General features: G+C 44.3%; 1 protein-coding gene across 6 annotated transcripts in view; it reads left to right on the forward strand.

Annotated features, from left to right (window-relative positions):
* The first annotated feature begins 1,144 nt into the window (after positions 1-1,144).
* Positions 1,145-19,873, forward strand: part of LOC103177699 (multiple PDZ domain protein) — a 107,710-nt gene continuing 88,981 nt past the window's right edge. For all 6 annotated transcript variants that reach the window (XM_042332387.1, XM_042332397.1, XM_042332406.1 and 3 more), the window contains exons 1-5: positions 1,145-1,248; positions 8,045-8,115; positions 9,956-10,122; positions 16,740-16,964; positions 17,953-18,092. In XM_042332387.1, coding sequence (XP_042188321.1) covers positions 8,100-8,115; positions 9,956-10,122; positions 16,740-16,964; positions 17,953-18,092 — 548 coding nt within the window. In that variant the 5' untranslated portion in view covers positions 1,145-1,248; positions 8,045-8,099. The remainder of the gene's footprint in view (positions 1,249-8,044; positions 8,116-9,955; positions 10,123-16,739; positions 16,965-17,952; positions 18,093-19,873) is intronic.

The raw sequence follows: 19,873 nt of genomic DNA on the forward strand, positions 1-19,873 counted from the left end.
TTCATCAGGTTGTTTTTTTTCATCAGAGTATCCAAACCGAACTGAGAGTATCCCAAACTGTAAACTGTACTGTACATGGATATTCCTGAGATGTTTGTCATCCCGAGCCATGAGGACCTTGACTGATACACCAGAGTCTGGGCTGAGAATCCCGTACAGTACTGGGGGAGCCTCCCTCGCATTATCAGAGGTGCCATCCTTTGGATGAGATGATAAACCGAGATCCCATCTGATTTTTTCTTCAGGTGGATGTTAAAGAAAGAGAAGGACATTTCTCTCAGCGTCTTGACCAACCATCCACAAGATAAATTGATCATTTGCTTTCTGGCTGTTTGTGGGGTTTACTTTGACGCAATTTAATGTGGTAAAACATTATAACAATGCAGTTTATTCCTTTTAGGTACAAGTTATAGTTTTGCAGAATCAATATTTTGCCTCTGTGTTGCATTAAAATGTCAGATTTTCAACATTTGTACAATTGGAGCCGTAGGGGATTAAAACAATAAATAAATCCCCTCAGGGATCAGACATTGAGGCGAGTACAACAACAACAACAACAACACAATGACATTTGTATAATAATAATAATAATAATCCTTGCATTTGATATAGCGCTTTTCACGTCGGGAGGACGTCCCAAAGCGCTTCACAGAACACACTGTAAAGTGAATTGACTGTATATTTGTGGGCGAACGCGGCAGCCAATTGCGCACAGCAATGCCCCACAAACAGTCGTGGATTGAAAATGACCAATTCATTATTGTTTTGGGTTTTGGAGATCATAAGCTCAGTCGAAGAGGAGGGTCTTGAGACGGGTTTCATAACAACAATAATCATTGCATTCGATAGAGCGCCTCATCACGTCTTCGAGACGCCTCGAAGCGCTTCGCAGAGTGAACTGTAAAGTGAATTGACTGCGCGTTTCGTGGGCGAAACGCGGCGGCCGATTGCGCGCGGCAGCGCCACACAGACAGGGGGGGATTTTGTTTCCGTGGGTAACGGTCCTTACGTTTGAATGGGGTTTGAATGTCACTAACGGTCAGTGTTTAAGTGTAACGGTCCGGGATGGAATGTAACTGTTTTACGGCAAAGTCCGGAGCCGCATTCCCGCGCACGCGCACTGCGCAGTGTGGCGGCCGGGGGCGTTGTGCGCAGGCGCGGTGCGGTGCTCAGGCCGGGCTGTGAGGAGGTGCGGGCGCCGCAGTGACCGACAAATGGCGGTGACGAGGGCACAGGACAGCGCTCCAGGTACCGCGGGGGGAGGGGAGCGGCGCGAAGCCGGGACCAGCAGGGTAGCCCTCACCCCAGCCCACACCCTCCCCCCCCCACACCAGCCCCCTCTCCCCCCCACCCTCCCACCCCCACACCCACCCCCCCCTCTCCCCCCCACACCCTCCCCCCCCCCCCCCCCCTCTCCCCCCACACCCTCCCCCCCACACCAGCCCCATCTCCCCCCCCACCCCCCCCTCTCCCCCCACACCCACACCCCCTCCCCCCCCCACCCCCACCCCCACACCCACCCCCTCTCCCCCCCCCCCCACACCCCCCTCTCCCCCCACACACCCAGCTCTCCCCCCCACCCCACCCCTTCCCCCCACACACCCCCACTCCCCCCCCACCCACCCCTCCCCCCCACACCCACCCCCCCTCCCCCCCACACCCCCCCCCCCCCCCCCCCCCCCCCTCTCCCCCACACCACACCCCTCTCCCCCCCCACCCCCCCACCACCCACCCCCCCCCTCCCCCCCACACCACCCCCCTCCCCCCCCACACCCCCCCCTCTCCCCCCACACACCCCCTCTCCCCCCCACCCACCCCCCCTCCCCCCCCCCACACCCAGCCCCCTCTCCCCCCACACACCCCACCCCCCCCACCAGGCCCTCTCCCCCCCACACCCAGCCCCCCTCTCCCCCCCCACCCACCCCCCTCCCCCCCCACACCCAGGCCCCCTCTCCCCCCCACACCCCCCCCTCCCCCCCACACCCACCCCCTCTCCCCCCACACCACCCCCATCTCCCCCCACACCCAGCCCCCTCTCCCCCCCACACCAGCCCCCTCCCCCCCACACCCAGGCCCCTCTCCCCCCACATCCCACCCCCCTCTCCCCCCACACCCCCCCCCTCCCCCCCACACCCAGCCCCTCTCCCCCCACACCACCCCCCTCTCCCCCCCCACACCCAGCCCCCCTCTCCCCCCCCACACCCACCCCCCTCTCCCCCCCACCCAGGCCCCCTCTCCCCCCCACACCAGGCCCCCCTCTCCCCCCCCACACCCCCCTCCCCCCCCCACACCCAGGCCCATCTCCCCCCACATCATCCCCAGCCCCCCTCTCCCCCCCCCACACCACCATCTCCCCCCCATACCCCTCCCCCCCCACACCCCCCCCTCTCCCCACACCAGCCCCATCTCCCCCCCATACCAGCCCCCCTCCCCCCCCCCCACACCCCCCCCCTCTCCCCCCCATACCAGCCCCCTCTCCCCCCCCACACCCCGGCCCCCTCTCCCCCCCCCCCCCCAGGCCCATCTCCCCCCCATCATCCCCAGCCCCCCTCTCCCCCCCCCACCAGCCCCATCTCCCCCCCCCCACACCAGCCCCATCTCCCCCCCACAAGCAGCTCCCCTCTCCCCCCACCCAGCCCCCTCTCCCCCCACACTCCAGCCCTCTCTCCCCCACACATCCAGCCCCCTCTCTCCCACACCCAGCCCCCTCCCCACACCCACCCCCCCCCACACCCACCCCCCCACACTCAACCCCCCTTCTCATCCCCACACTCAGCCCCCCTCTCACTCCCACACCCAGTCGCCCCTCTCACCCTACACACCCAGCCCATACCCCCAAACCCAGCCTCCTCTCACAGAAACAGCCCCTCTCCTCGGTAGAGCATTCGTCCCCCGAACAGAGCCTCCCCACAACCAGAGGTCCCACTCCCATCCATCCCCAGCTGGAGCCCACAGCAGTTAGTGCTGTGGGACCTTAATGTCTACCTGAACAGGCAGACAGGAACAAAACACAAAATAATGCAGATGCTGGAATCTGAAATAAAAACAGAGAGAGCTGTGAAAACTCAGCAGGTCAGGCAGCATCTGTAGAGAAAGGAATGTGAGTCAATGTTTCGGGTCCACGACCCTTCCTCAGAACTCCTGTCAGGTAGACAGGACCTCAGTTTAACATCTCATCAAAAGGAAGGCACCTCCAACATTGCAGCTCTTACCCTGCACTGTATTGGCTTGTCATCTTAGAGTGAGTTCAGCTGGGTGCCGACACATGTGGAAACCTATCACCATGTTTAAGAGTATCCATGCATCCCACCTACACATGGAAATTCCAGAGATAAATTGTTGGGATCTTGCATCCACAATGTTCTGACTCAGACTAGTGTAGTACCAACTGAGTCAGGCAGACATCATCCCTCGTAACATCAACATCTTTGGCAGGGTTAACACATTTGAAATGTTTAATTTATTGTTAACACTTGTGCTTTTAATTTCAAATTACCAATTTATGTGGATATTAATCCTGTTTGATTTGGATACTCTTTAGCATCCAACATCCGTCTGACCCCCAAAAATAACTCCAGGACGATAGTTTTGTAAACTTTCTCATGTATCTTTTTAGTAATATTCTGCAATTTATTAAGGCAGTTTTAATTGACTATGTTTGCTTTTTAACCAGTGATAAATATAATGGATAGTATTAACTGTCAGGATGCACTTTGTACTTAATGTATGGTGATGTTCACATTGAAGGATTGATAACTGATATAATTACTGCAGGCTTGATAATGTAGCAACCAACAGTTGGTTGCTGGTACTTATCTTCTGTATTGTGTTATGTATTTACATTTCGAAGGAATCTTCAAAAGTTAATTCTGTAGAAAAACTAGTCCTGAATATCCTCCATACCTGGTAACTACTCCCTCTTCTACATTAACGAAGATGCTATTCAGGGCTTTGTCAGACTCATTAATCTGTTAATCAGTATTAACTTTAAGGATTCTGCTTCAGTAGCTTTAATCTAAATGAAATGCATTTGTTTGAACAACAGGGTGAGTTTGCCATAAATGTTGGATATTTAATATTATTGTTAAAAATTGAATGGCTAGTTTACATCAGTCAGTTTATATACCTTAGTAAAATAGGTTTCTACATCTTTTTGGAAGCTCATTTGTATTTATAAAGTCCACCTAATATTTTTGTTACACTTGTTTAGATATTCAGATTATGGNTTTTTTCTGTTGTAAGTGTGGACTATATTCCTGGTTTGTTTTAGTTATAGAACCTCTCCATGAATCGGGCTGAGTTATCAAACCTATTCAGATTAGTTCAGTTTTGTCAGCAGCATTGGGTAGAACACATTTTATACAAGGCTATCAACTGCTATATTGTGCCCACTTTAATAAGATTGACAACTAGATAATTAATTGATTATTTAATTTTCTGTCTCCTTAAATTTTTGAATATGTGGACCTTATAAAAATAGCTTTTTATCATCTGGGTATTTGACATGCACAAACTCACCATGTTAAACAGTCTTCAACCCATACTACTGTGAGTTCCACAAATGTATGCTCTCTGTTGGTCGTGTATCAAATGCGCCCTTTCCCTGGAGGAACAAACTCTGTTTACCTATCCCGAAGAGTTTAGGCAAGATTAGAAAAAAATGCATGAGGCAGTAGGATATTGAAAAATAATTCCACAGGGAAGGGGCAAAGTGGCTGGAAGTTTGCCCACTGATAGTCGGATGAGCGGCATGAAGTTGTATAATTATCAGATGGAAAGATATGATACATTTTGCAGTTTTGTTTACTCAGCAGACATACACCTCTTTGTCTGTATCAAGACAATTTATTCCCAGTACTTTCAGGTCATTTGTATATCAAAGGGCTAAGTATAGAACAAGATGAAGAAAGAAAGCAGAACCTTAGACACCTAGGACTGGAGTACTAATATATTCTACTATCCTCTGATGGGGACCTAAGCTGGTCTTGGGGCTGAGCTGGATTCAAGGGAATGATGAAATTGAATCAATCTCTGGTGGTCTCAGTAGTGGTACCTGAGCCGGATGGGTACACAATACTCCCAAGACATTGCTGGTAACAGACAAGACAGTTTGGCTCATCAGTAGGACTTGGAGCGGCAGACAAGTCAATGAGGCAAGGTATTCTTCCCCCTCGGCTTCTTCCCCCCATCTGGCTTACTGTGCAAGACAGTGCCCGAACTGGGAGGGTGGTCTTGCTGGACAATCAGTCTAAGCTTGCCTGACAGTGGCCTCGGTGGCAAGCTATGTGGTTTTACCTGGTTAAACTTCAGAAGTACCCACAACTTACTGGAGTCCCTAACCCTTAGGTCTTGACAGCTTGTGCCTAATACTCCTTCGGGAGAGGGCGCACATACCATTTCAGGCACAAAAAAAAATCCACATGTAGGTGGCATGCATTTCTGGAACTCGTGAGTCTGGTTTGGGCATTTTTAAGCATTCTGATGGGTTTCTAAATGCGTCAGATATCTGGCTGACTAAACAATATTTTAAAATACCAAAATAATGAAATTGTTGACTAGGACGCCAGAAGAAACTGGCATTGTAGCTTATGGTGGGAATTTGTTTTAAAAACAAAGCAATTAACTTTTCCTTGAAGGACATTCTCCTTGCAAGGCAGATTTTTGTTGGAAATTTTGGAATGAAGAGTCTTATTTTACTATAAGAAACTTGGCATGTAGAAATACAGATATGTCCCCATATCACTGTGCAGCATTGGATGTTAATAATGTGAATCAATATTAATTTCAAAAATTGGTGGTGTGGTGGCACAAAATGTCGGTGCTCATGATCCGTCAGATAATGTTCATGGTTCAGCATTGCTACTGTGACAAGCTGGATGTTTTAGAAGAAGAATTCCTGAGAGCCATTCCAGCCTTCAATTTCAGAGAACATTGGTGGAAATCAACTAAAGATCACTCATTTGTCCTGTTGATGGGATTTTACAATTTGCATTTATATCATACCTTTCATGTTGGGAGAAAATAATTTATAGTGTTGGTTGGACACCCGAACTGGTGGTGGGAGCCAAGGGAGGTGAAAGATGACTGAAAGCACGGTCAAATAAGTACATTTTGAAATGTGCCTTGAAAGATGGGAGAGAGTGAGTCAAGAGTGGAACCTGGATAGAGTTACAGAGAGCAGCGGCATAATGGCTGAAAGCCTGCCCACCAATAGTGGGTTGGATAAGGTATGGGATATGAAGCAGGCCATTGCTTGCTGAGCAAAGGAAGCGTCTGGGTCAGTACATTTGAAGGAGGTCGCAGAGGTAGTGATGGGGTGAGACTATGGAGGGATTTAAAGGTGAAACCAAGGATCTCAAACCCAATATGCTTAGGGAGGGGAGCTAATGAAGCCAAATAAGGGTGGGGTTGAGGGCACGCAGAGTCTAATGTGAGAGAGGACCATGGCCTGCAGAATTCTGGTCAATATGCAGCTTGTAGGAAGAGCTGGGTAAGCCAGCAAACAGTCTGTTCATGTAATAAAGCCTGGACATGATAAACGCATAGGTCAGAGTCTTGGCGGCCCAAGGGGGAGGCAATGGCAGAGGTGGACAATATTTTGGAGGTGGGGGAAAGCAGATGGAGTTGCAGCAGGAATATGGGGTTTGAAAGAGTTGGGGAGTCAGACAAGACACCAAAGTTCTGCACTGGCTCTGCTAGATAGAGCGTGCATCCATGTAGATTGGTGTTAGTACCTGAGGTGAGAATGTGCTGATGGGAGCCAAGCAGAAGAGCCTCTGTCTTATCGATATTCAACTTAAGATAGTTAGAGTTTATCTAGGACTGACAGACAATCAGTCAGAAAAACAGTGCTCCTGGAATTAAGGGTGGAAGCACAGAGGTAGAGCTGGTGGTCAGCTGCGTACAAGTGGAGGTGAACCCCACGCGTGCAGTGGGAACATATAGATAGTGAAGAGGAGACGGTCGATGATGGGGCTCAGAGGACCCCTGCATGTGACTCAAGGATGGGAGAGAAGCCGTTTGAAGAGACAAAGTGGAATTGCTGAGATGGGTAAGAGTGAAACCAAGATGGGACAGAACCATGAAGGTGGAGGAGGGAGGAGAGGTAGTAGAGAAGGATAGGATGGTCAAAGGTGTCGAAAGCAGCAGAGATTGAGGAGGCAGAGAGACTGGTTGGAGATGGGGAGAATATAATTGGTGACTTCAACCAGGAAGATGCATTGTTTTGTACTTGTTATTCAATAAGTCAATCGCAAGCAAGAGGACCTGGGTTCGATTCCCAGTTAAATAGCCATGAGGGCGAAATTTTTGGCAAGCTTGCTTTACTCCACACGCCTTTGTTTGCCTAGCAGTAAGTAGGAACCTGGTTGTTCTATTGGCAGATCACGTTTTTGGGAGTAATCCCTTCCCAACAAAAATAAATTTAAAAAATAGTAATAATTCAGTCACTCAATCCAGAACTGTTTGTGAGACATTACTGTACGCAGTTGACTGCCGCGTTTCTCCCACAAAATATTTAGTCAATCCACTTTACAGTATATTCTGCGAAGCGCTTTGAGACATCTCAAAAGACATGATAAGGCACTATATCGAATGCAAGGATTATTATTATTAACTAAAATGAACCTACTTGTGTAAAGACCATATTTGTTGCTTTTTGGAAAGCTGAACCTTCATTTCAAAGAGCATTTGTATTTCATGGAACTGTATATACTTTGAAAAAAATATTTATGCTGCAGTGAGCCACAAATCTAGAGTTTTAAATGCCTTTGAAGTTTCTTAATAAAATGAAGTTGAGAAAGGATCCATTTTGTAGCAGAGAACATCTTCTGACCTGTGTGTGTGGGAGAGGTAGGGTTTAGAATTAGTAGTGACATCTAATCCTCATGGCTACTTACTGACTAAGCGATTGACTGCTGACTATAAATGATGTATGTTAAATGTGACTAAGTTGATGAGTCCAACCAGATGCAGACAAAACAAAATGTGAATTTTTTGATATATGTTTTCTGGATTTTATATAAAATTGTGTATTTTTTTTCAGGACAAATTTAATAGGATTTTGGTTCCAGAGGATTGATTTCATTTCACCACTCGAGATGTTGGAAGGTGTAGGTAAGAAACAAGTTCAGTGTGCAGTTTTAATACAACAATGAATCTGGTAATTATCTGTTTCGAAGTATATTATTTTTGTTCACTAAACTGGCTCTGATACTGCTTGAATCGTTTAAATCTGGTAATGGATCAGATGTACTGTGAGTGGAAATCAATTTCAGTTTGGAGCACAGCTGAGCTCCAACTGTGTTTGGAGCACAGTTGAATTGACCTCTTTAAGATCAAGCCAGCTATTATTGGGGCCTCTAAAGCATTTTGAGAGGTGTGTTTAGAATGGTTTACCATATGCACTTCACATTCACTTCAGATGATAGGTTTAGGATTAATGTCCTTTTTAAGAATTAGTTGCTTCTAGGTTTTTTTTTGCTTAATTTTAAATGGGTGGGGGGGGGGGCAGTATAAGTTTAATGTATTTAAAATTGTTTATTGGATAACTGTTTGTTGCTATGGATGAGACATTTGCTCCTTAACTCTTAGACTTGGATTAAAATCCAGATATATTTAATAACGTGAAAGATTCTTCTAAACTGACTTTGAACAATTTAAGAGAAATAAATGTGGTCAGTATCAGTTCAATTTATTGTTATAAATTGAACTACAAGTGTGTGCTAGAGGTCCGTGAAGTGACCGGATAGATACCGACTGAGCTGCCGTGCAGTTTCTTCACAGAAAACCCCCTCTTTCCCAAAAAACTTCTCTACGTCCTTCATTCCAGCTCCCCCACCACCCTGCCTCAGCGACCTCCCGACCTGGCCATTCCCTATGCAGAGCAAATACCAGCTTGCTTTGAGAGTGCTTTAAGATGTCCTTGTGCAAATGATGTTACATTTCTTCTGTGGCCCGTGGATCTTTCTCAAATAGGGAATCCGGCCTGTGGCAGCCAAAAGGTTGGACCACCCTGATCTAAGCTGTCACTCCAATACAGTGCTGGATGGGCACTGCATTGTTGAAGGTGCTGCCCATTGGATATAAGACATTAAACTAATTTTCAACACCAGGTCAGGTAGATGTTAAAAATGCCAGGGCACTATTTGAAGAGCGAAGGGAATTTCTCTTAAGTGTCCTGTCCAAAAGTGCTCCAGATAAATTGGCCATTCACTTCTTGGCTGTTTGCGGATCATTGCTGTGCATTTTTATTTTATGGAGGAAAACTAGTAAATCAATGATAGCCAGTAGAAACTAAGACAGAAAAATGGATTGAAGCCTGAGAGAGATATAGCAAGCAGATGAATGAAACAAGCAAATAGAACAATTTAGATTGAAGTACCATTTTATTAGAGAGAGACTGAAGAGAATTTGAATTCATTACTATGGATCATATTGGCTTTTTCGCCGGTGGCCTACTAAAATGGCAATAACTTGAGAGTAATGCTGAACGTTAATATAAATTAACTGTAGGTGTGCCTCCATTGCCTATGCTAGAGTGTTACTTGGGAAAGGAAGGTGACTCAGAGGGGACCTCATGGAGGTATATGCTATTTTAAATGGGATTGAAACATAAACCCAGATCATTACTTTAGAATGTATCGTGACAGTAGAACAAGAGATATAGGTTTAGAATTGTAAAGGTAATTTCAGGACAAATAACAGGAAGTTTTTCTTGACTTAGAGGTTATTCAATGACTGGAACAGGAAGGATAGTAGAGGCCAGGGCACTAGTCTGATTTTAAAAAGCACCTTGATGCAGTAATTGGGGAATGGTAGGGTGAGTGTTTTGGATGGATGATATCAAATGGACCGAAGGGCCTTCTTTATCCTGACTGATCTTGTGAGGTGAAATTCTTCTTTTATGTGCTCCTTTTCTAAAATTTAAATTGCATTAAATAAATTTTGCTTACAGATACTCCACGAGCCTTACAGGCTCTGGAGCGTTTGCAAGCCAAACTACGAGAGCGAGGGGATGTGGTGAATGAAGAGAAGCTCAATTTATTGAGATCTGTGCTACAGAGCCCACTCTTCAATCAGATCCTGAACCTGCAGAGCTCTGTTCAACAATTGAAAGATCAGGTAAGAGTCATGAGATGTCCTAAAATATCAAGGTAACAAAACCTCGCTAAGATGCATTTGGCCTTGTTTTATGAATTATGGAAGCATAAAGATTTTTCACATACAAATTGTTTCAATGTTTGTATTGTGTGATTTTCAATGGTCTAACGAGAGTGGTTATTTCAGTGACATCAAAAATATACTTGTTAATAAATAAACTTCCAAGTATTGTTCAGTGGTAAGGTTTATTTTTTTTTAATTCAATCAAAATTACTTATTGTATTCTGCTCAAGATAAATTGCTTTACTCTGGCCATCACCAAAATGATGTGTGCAGTTAGTTGGGATTCAAAAACTCTTATTTTGAAAAATCATGACTTTCCACCCCTCCTCTGTTTTTCACTGATTTTTTTCTCTTTTATCTCTTCTTAGCAATTAACTTGTTAGTATGTTTCCATGGATTTTAGTGATTCTTGGTGATCATTATTCAATTACTGAAAAGATTCCGATAAGCAACCCCATTATCACTTTCTATAGCTTTAGTATAGCTGAAAGGCCACGGTTTGTTTACATAAGGTCACCATATGTAAACCTTCCCTGTAGAACTGGAACTTCTCCAGGAGATAGCCATAGTTTTGTGACTTCAGCCTTGATTTGCACAGAATTCAAACTTCAAATTCCTCGCTTAATTTAAGCAGCATCAAACCAGTTCTCAAACCAATAATAAGTTTCAATATTAACCAGTTGTAGTATAATCTTTCCTGGAAAAGGAGAGACAAAGTTTTTACGTGATTCCTTACAACAGTAAAGATGCATCAGTATGGGAAACATTTTGTCCTATGCACTGCACATAAACGTAACAGTAGAGAATACCTCTGCCTGGAATGATGGATACAAATTATATTGTAACGTGAAATATTTTAACCATTGTTGTCAAAACCTCTCACATTGATTTGTATTTACCAAGTTACTATATTTTGTAAAATGTATTTTATGAAACAATTTTTTTCTAATTTTTTTCCTATCTTTTACAATCTTGTTTGGTAGCCCATATTAGGAATACTTGGAGTACAACAATCTGAAATATTTTAATAACATTGATATTTTGGATAGTTGATAGGCTGGAACGCATTGCCTGAAAGGGTGGTCGAGGCCGATTCGATAACTACTTTTAAAAATGTGGTGGATGGGTATTTGAGGAGGACGGGTTTGCAGGGTTATGGGGAAAGGGCTGGGAAGTGGGATTGACATTAATTGCTCTATTCAAAGAGCCGGCACAAACTCGATGGGCCGAATGGCCTCTTTTTGTGCTGTACAATTCCCTGATTCTATGATACTTTTTTTAACTTTTCCAGTAATAGATGTTTGGTGGAAAGAATGTGGATCTTAAATTTGATCCACTGGCGTTGGGATTCTGCTCCTTTCCTCTTGATGTTCTTTTGTTTTTTTCTGTTTTTTATTAGCTCATATAATTACTGATTATATTTAAGGTTAAAAAAAATTTTAAATCCCACATTGCAGTGAAAGATTTTTTTTCTGGCACATGCGGAAACCCATCGCCATGCTAAAGAGTGCCCAAAGCAGACAAGTTTCACATATGTATGCCGCCTACTCATGAAGATTTTCCCATGTTTGGAATGGAATGCACGCTTGGATGTACTCACCCTACTTTTCTAATTCTGGAGACTAGATTGGCTTCGGGATGCCACATTGTGCATTGATTTACTGCTGGCATTTAACCAGCTAAAACCGCTTAGCTTGCCATTGAAAGCACCGTTCAACAAAGACGACCTTACTAGTTAGGGCTTCAGCTTGCAGGGTTAGCAGGGGTTGAGTGAGAAGAATCCCTGCTTCCAGTGAGTGACTGGTCTGCTCCTGCTAGTGTGCCAATCAGCCATGCACACAAGAACGAATACCAAACCACAATTTACAACAGGAGGGGGAAGTAGAAAGATTTTTTTAAAAAATCCAAGCCTACAGCTAAAACTCCAAGGCAGAATAAAGGCATGGCCTTTCACAATTTTGTTCAGTCTGTTCTTTTTTTTTTCTTTAATTTTTTTATGGGCTTATAGTCTCAGACTGAAAATACTCCCTGAGAGATGACACTTCAAACAATGCAGCATACACCCCTAGGACTACCCTGGAGTGTCGGTCTAGACTATGAGTTCAAATTCCCTATGTGAGTTGAATCCACAAATCTATGACTCAGAGGTGAGAGTGCTATCAATTTAGCCAGGATGACATCTTTATCTAAATCTTGTTTTGAGGTATGAAAATGTTCATAGGTCACCATGGGCCTTGCTTCCTGCACACTATGCAATGCACAGGAAAAGTTGTTACCTTTGCACTGCCCAGGAATCTTGACATTAGACATTTTTGTAGTTGNAAAAAATTGATACCCAGATTTTTTAAAAAATTAGGTAAGTCTCGATAAGGAACATGCAGAATTAAGTACAGTACATGACTAATCATAGTTAGATATATCCTCTATATGGGGGCGCATTTGTTTCCTTATGTCTTTGTACATTTAAAAAAAACTTACAGTGTGCTTTTCTTGAAAACTGAATACTCTGCCTTACTCCCAAACGCAGCGCACGTGTGCACACACACCCACACATACACACACACACAGCATGATGATATTTTAATGGATAACGATAGGGATGGTTGATTACTTTTCAGATTTAGTATTACAAGTCTGTTTAATGGTACAAAAGAGAGTTTTTCATGGTTAAAAAGAAACTGCACACGGGTTACATTGCTTATTGTTGAGGTTAAGTCTGAAAATAGTTTCAGGTTTTGTGGCCCCAGATTTGCATAATTGTTTATAGGGTAAAAGCGAATGTCTGTTTGTCAGTTTTGTTTCCTCTCAAATAAGTGGCAGCTCATTTGTTTTAGTTGGCTTGTGCGTAATGCAAAAATGTGAAACTAACTTTTGTTACGTGCTTAAGAAGCTGCTAGTACTCAAAATAGTTACTTTTTGACATGTGAACAGCAACAAGATTACATTTGTATAGCGCCTTTCACGTCAGGAGGACATCCCAAGGCGCTGGACAGTGTACAGCATTTCAGACCCGACGCTGGGGTGAAGGCTAAATAACCGAGAGGCCAATGATGTAGCAGTCGCTGCTTTCAGCCAAGGCAACAAGGAATTATTTTTTAATCTAATGGAATTTGTTTTAACCTATGTCTAGGCTGTTGAGATAAGCCACATTCCAAAGAGTGACAAACTAAATGCTGTTTGTTGTCGTTTTGGTCAGCCGAATAAATTTTCTTGATTGAATATTTCTTGATTTATACCATAAAATATTCAATCAAAAAAAACTGGCAATACACGATTGATTGAACACGTTCATACCTAGACTAGTGCAAATGTTCGGCGGGTTCCTTTTTGACAACAAGTGGACCGTGGGTTTGCCATCACTCCTATTATGTCTATGAGTAAGTAAATTGACAGCTTGTTCATGATTATTGAACCATTTTGAGTCATATTATTGCGGCACTGAAAAATGATTCACTTCGTCAATTGCTATGGTAACAAACCTGAAAAAGTAAAACAAAACAACCCAGATTGTGTGAAATGGAGCAGATGTAATTGCTTGTAAATCTGCATGGCAGCAATTAGTGATCTAAGCTTCTGATGTTTATTGAGGGTAACCAAATGTGCACATTTTTTACAGTACATCTGTTTTGTTTTTTCTCCTACTTTGTACAGCACCTAACGTCTCTAGACTGACCATGCAATACAGTGCTGGGGTGATATTACATTGTGCATTAAACCAAGATTATATCTACTTCTTCAGGTGGCCGTTAAAGAACCCAGTCTGGATAACTTGTCACTGAGCTTTTTTTTCCCTTGGAGTGACGAGTTATCCAGAGTTTATTGTATTTGTTTTTCAACTATTTGTTTTACAAGGGTGCAATTTTTAAAACTATTGATTAAGTTTCTCAAGTGTATATGTGAAGACACATCATTTTTACTGCAATGGAGGCCTAGGTCCCCTATTTTAATTTGTGCCAAATCTGCCAAGGCCAGTCTAACAAAGCGTATAACAGGAAAACAAGCTGCTAAGATTCCCTGTTGCAAGACTGACATTTCTGACAAGTTGTTTGTCCCAGAATTAGGTCTTGTCTACTTTATTTAATAATTTTTACAAGAATTTGATTATTTGTTCCTATTCAGCTGGTTTGGAGATGGAGTGGTGGAGGTGGAGCATATTGAATGAAGAGTAAGAAAGGTATACAAATTCACCTTGGATGTGGAAGTCATTATTCTTCAAATTAAGTTAACCTCCAATTCCCTTATTCTTCCTTTTGAGAATAGGATCTTTGTACATATCCATGCTATCATTCTCATACTGTTTTACTAAAAAAAACTATTTTGCTATTTTGATTTTTCCCAATTGGTTCCTGCAAGCCAAAGTCCAAATGGGTAGGGAGCTCCTTGCTGGACAAGCAGCGTGAAGCTTGCCAGTCAGTGCTCTCCATGGCAAATTTTGCGGTTTTACCTGGGTAAACTCCAGCAAATCCTCAAATCGCACTCTGGAGTGACTTGGCTCTCAGCAACATGCGCTCAATATTCTCCAGAATTAGGTTAACAGGGTGTGTCCCTCCAGCAAAGGAGTACACATTCCATTTCAGACACAGGAAAATTTCCACGTGTGAATAGTAAAAATAGAAAAGCGGATTATGTTCTAGAGGGGAAGAGACGAGGTAATGTTAGTGTTCAGAGGGATTTGGGTGAACTTGTACACCAGTCGCAAAAAGTTAGTATGCAGGTACAGCAAGCAATTAGGAAGGCTAATGCCATGTTGGCGTTCGTTGCAAAAGGGTTTGAGTACAAGAGTAGGGAAGTCTTGCTGCAATTGTATAAGGCCTTGTTGAGACCACACCTAGAATATTGTGTACAGTTTTGGTCTCCTTATTTAAGAAAGGACATACTCGCCTTAGAGAGGGTGCAGTGTAGATTCACTAGATTGGTTCCTGGGATGAGGGGACTGACCTATGAGAATAGGTTGAGTAGACTAGGCCTATATTCTCTAGAATATAGAAGAATTAAAGGTGATCTTATAGAAACCTATAAGTTTCTTAAGGGTCTTGACAGGGTAGATGCCGTGAGACTGTTTCCCCTGTTGGAGAATCTAAAACTCAGGGTCATAGTCTCAAGAATAAGGGTCAGCCTTTTCGAACTGAGTTGAGGAAACATTTCTGGAATTAGGTTAGAAGATCAGCCATGATCTTATTAAATAGCGGGGCAGGCTCGAGGGACTGAATGGCCTTCTCCTGATCCTACATCTTATGGTTTTATGGGTAGCATACGTATGTGGGACCCTTGTCAGATTTGTATACTTTTAAACAAGGTGATGAGTATCCACATGTATTAGATGTCCAGCTGCCTAAAAAATATTGTAGCGTACATAGAGCTGTTGGAGAAGCAGCAGTCTTCACCGGTCATCGGGAAGAAGCAAATCAACTTTATTTTCACAAATGCAACAAATCAAAGGCAACCCTGTGTGGAGGTCATCCACAGTAAGGGATGTCAGACTTGGTGTTCATGTGTACGGGAACACTCTTTATATCTTTCTTGCATTTGACGTCGTTGAGACGTCTCAAAGTGCTTCACAGAATATATTGTAAAGTAGATTAACTGTATTTTGTGGGTGAAACACGGCAGCCAATTGTGCACAGCAGTGTCCCACAAAGACTTGTGGATTGAATGACCAAATTGTTTTTGAGGAATTATTACCCCTGGAAAACAATCTGCCAATCGACTAATAATCGTGTTCCTAATTACTGCTAGGTAAACAGAGGTGTGTGGAGTAAGGAAATTTGCCTAAGGTGTCGCCTCTCCCAGGAGCGGGGGTGTGGGGTGGGGCAAAATCTCAGGCAAGTTTCCTTACTCCACACACTAGACCACATTCCTTATTCCATGCTCTTCCAAAGACCCATTCCATAAGCCTTCCCTTAAACAGGTGGGAAGACATTGAAAGCACTGTTGCCAGAGCTGTAACTAGTCCCCCTGAGTTCTCTTTGAGTCTGGTTCCTCACCTTTGGTAGGTGGCAATTCACCAGCTTCTCTTCTCACCAGCTGGTCTCTCTGTTCCTTTCTCACCTGGAGCTCTAGTTTGTGGATCAGTATTGTTCTGCCCACTTTCCTCACTGGCATCAAGCCCCACAGTCATGATAGTGCCCCACTCGGACTTTGCAACAGTCCAATTCAGTGTGTTTACTATATTAATACATAGAATGGGAGTTTTGGGTGACCTGTACTCTAATTTTCAAAACTTTCCTATTTTTTAAATGCAAAACATTTCTCCTGATTGCTACGTTATAGGCTGGGGGGGAGGAGGTCTGGGAGGGGTAATCACATTGTGCTTTTTGTTTCTCTTTATTCTTGTGCATTTAGTTTTCTCTTTATTCTAAGTACAATGAAATAATATTTGTGTATTTGTGCACTGTTCATGGTCTCTTCATGCACTGTAGCCACTTCTAGATTCTGTAACTATAGTTCAGTTTTTAACTGTTTTGCCTTTGGGAGCATTGTGCTGGAGTTAGCAGCTTGTTAGATTCTCCAATAGGAATTATATTCTAGTGTGAAATGCAGAACAGTTATTTCTGTAACCTTTCTTTTTTAAAAAGGTAAATACCATGCCATCTTCCAAACCTCCCAGCTTTGACCTTTGTCAAGCAGGTCTCTCAGCCGCTGGTTTGGTTTCATCGCCTCTAAATGAATCATACATGCTAGCTCAGCAGAATGGTAGTAAAGTAAACCAACCTGACACCTCGGTACAGCCTGGCTATCCTCATGTTAATGGGAAACCATCCAATGAGGAGTTTGATCAGATTTTGAGAAGAATGGCACAGGTAAGAGAGCTGGTTCAGTATGATATCCTTGTTGCTAATGGGATGTTTAAAGCCATTTCATGTACTATTTGATTGTTTTGATTTTTAGTGAAGATTTTCATAGCAACCATGTTACCCTGTTGTGTGCATTATTAATGGGAAAAGAAAATAAATCATGACTTATTTGAAAGTTCTCAGTTTAAAGTTAATCAACAGGTACGGCTTTTCAATCTTGAGAGACAATGACTCAGAGGGTACCTTATACAGGTGGATATGATTTTAAATGGAATTGAAAGAGTAACCCCAGTTCAATACATTTGTGCTAGATGTTTTGTAATCTCTTCAAATTTTGTAATCAAGTCAATTCTTTGTGATGGTCTTAGTTGTCCCAAGTCCTGAGACAGACCGGACATTTACTTCAAGGCACTGTTGATGATAGGCCAGCTATTCTCGCTCATCATCAGGACTTGGAGGAGCAGACCAGTCACTGGGATTCTTCGCTCTCTGCTCCTGTTAACCTTGTAAGCCAAAGCCTGGATAGGGTGGTCCAAGCTGGACAAGCCGAAAGAAGTTTGCCAGAAACTGCTCTCAATGGCAAGCTATGTGGCTTTAGCTGGTTAATCTCTGGCAATATTCCATCCTACAATCTGGAGCTCAGGGCTTGGCCCCTGGACAACCTGTGCCTGCTACTTTATAGAATTGGGTAAGCAGGATACATTCTTCCAGGGAGAAAGTACAGATTTCATTCTAGACTCAGGGAAATTCTATGTGTAGGTGGCATACGTATGTGGAACTCGCAGGTTTGAATACTTTTAAGCATGGTGATGGGTTTCCGCATGTAAACACCCAGTTGACTAAAATAACTTGTGGACCGGTTGAAAGGACTGGTATAAATGAAAACATTTTTTTTTTAAAAAGCAAACTGAGTATGGCCTTTAAGTATTTTTTAACTATACAATGTGTTTTTATGTACCATCAGGGATGACTGTGGTATCTTCTGTCTCATCAGGGTCGTCCTATTGAATACATAGATCTCATGAAACCTGCATGTGGTGGTTTAGGTTTCAGGGTAGTAGGACTAAAGAGTGAAAATAAAGGAGAGTTAGGGATCTTTGTTCAGGAAATCCAAGAGGGCAGTGTGGCAGCAAGGTAAGAATACATTCATTATAGCCTTCAGTGACTTCCAGCTGTTTAATCTTTGCGCACTGTTGATGATAATATCTCTCATTCTTAAATTTTAGGTTGCGTACAATACACGTCATCTTTATTCCTCCCTCAAAGATTGAATCACCAAATCTTGATTTCTTCTATGGTTTTCAATGAGACAATGGAAATCTAGAGTTCTTCAGTTCGTTGAAGAGTAATTTTCTTTGTCTTGCAAATTCAATCATTTTTGATGGCTTCACTGTTTGACAGCACTAAAGTTATTGAATCTTCTAAAATCGAGGGGATACATTCAGCCACCTCAGCCCTGTCCACAGCCACCCCCACATCACCTCTCCCTCATGACCCACCCCCCACCCATCCCGTCCTTTACTCCTTCGACCCTATCTCTCCCTCCTCCCTCACCACGACTGTCCGCAAACTCAAACCCACCACCTGCTCCCTCGATCCCATCCCAACCTCTCTCCTCGTCTCCCAGCTCCAACTTCTGGCCCCCCTCCTGTCCGATGTCATCAACCTCTCCCTGTCCAGCGGTTCAGTTCCCACCCCCCTAAAAACAACCATCATCACCCCCAACTTGAAAAAACCTTCCCTGGATCCATCCCTCCTCTCCAGCTACCGCCCCATCTCTAAACTCCCATTCCTCTCCAAGGTCCTGGAACGAGGCATCGCATCCCTGCTCCGCTCCTTCCTCACTCGCCATTCGCTCTTTGAACCCCTCCAATCCGGCTTCCGCACTGCCCACAGCACGGAAACAGCCCTGGTCAAAGTCACTAATGACATACTGAACATCTGTGATCAGGGCTCCCTCTGCCTCCTTGTCCTCCTCGACCTCTCTGCCGCCTTCGACACTGTCTACCGTTCCTTCCTCATACACCGCCTCTCCGCTTTACTCAATCTTCACAGATCTGCCCTTGCCTGGTTCGCTTCCTATCTCTCACTATCTCCACTTTGTTTCTTCTAACGGTTTCTCTTCCAGCCCCCGCACTGTCACATCTGGTGTCCCCCAGTGCTCTGTCCATGGCCCTATCCTCTTTAATATCTATATGCTCCCCCTTGGTGACATCATCCGCAGACATGGGGTCAACTTCGACATGTATGCAAATGACACCCAACTCTATCTTTCTGACTCTACCCTCAACTCCAGGACCACTGCTGTCCTGACAGACTGTCTGTCGGGCATCAAGTCCTATATGAGGGCAAATTTCCGACAGTTGAATGTGAACAAGACTGAGGCCCTCCTGATTGACTCACGCCAGCGCCTCAGCACCTCAGGCTCTGGCAACATCACCCTCCATGGTTGCACATTTCCACTCACCAAGACAGTCAGGAACCTAGGGGTCTTGTTCGACCCTCAACTGTCTTTTCACCCCCACATTCAAGCCATGACCCACTCTGCCTTCCCTCACCTCCTTAACATCGCCCGACTCCGCCATTATCTCACCCCTCAGACCACTGAAACTCTGTTCATACCTTCATCACCTCCAGGCTCAACTATGCAAACGCCCTGCTTGTCGACCTTCCCAACTCCTCCCTCCACAGGCTGCAGATAATCCAGAACTCTGCAGCCCGTGTCCTCTCCCGCACCAAACTCCCCCACTCTTGCCCGACTCCACTGCCTCTCTATCCTTCAGAGGATCCAGTTCAAGATCCTGGTCTTCACATACAAAGCCCTCCATGGCCTCGCCCCACCCTATCTCTGTGACCTCCTAACCCTCTACCAACCCACCTGTTCCCTCCGCTCAGCCGGCTCTGGTCTGCTCCAC

The sequence above is a fragment of the Callorhinchus milii genome, unplaced genomic scaffold (assembly GCF_018977255.1).
Source record: "Callorhinchus milii isolate IMCB2004 unplaced genomic scaffold, IMCB_Cmil_1.0 Scaffold1, whole genome shotgun sequence".
In the NCBI taxonomy this organism is placed as follows: Eukaryota; Metazoa; Chordata; class Chondrichthyes; order Chimaeriformes; family Callorhinchidae; genus Callorhinchus; species Callorhinchus milii.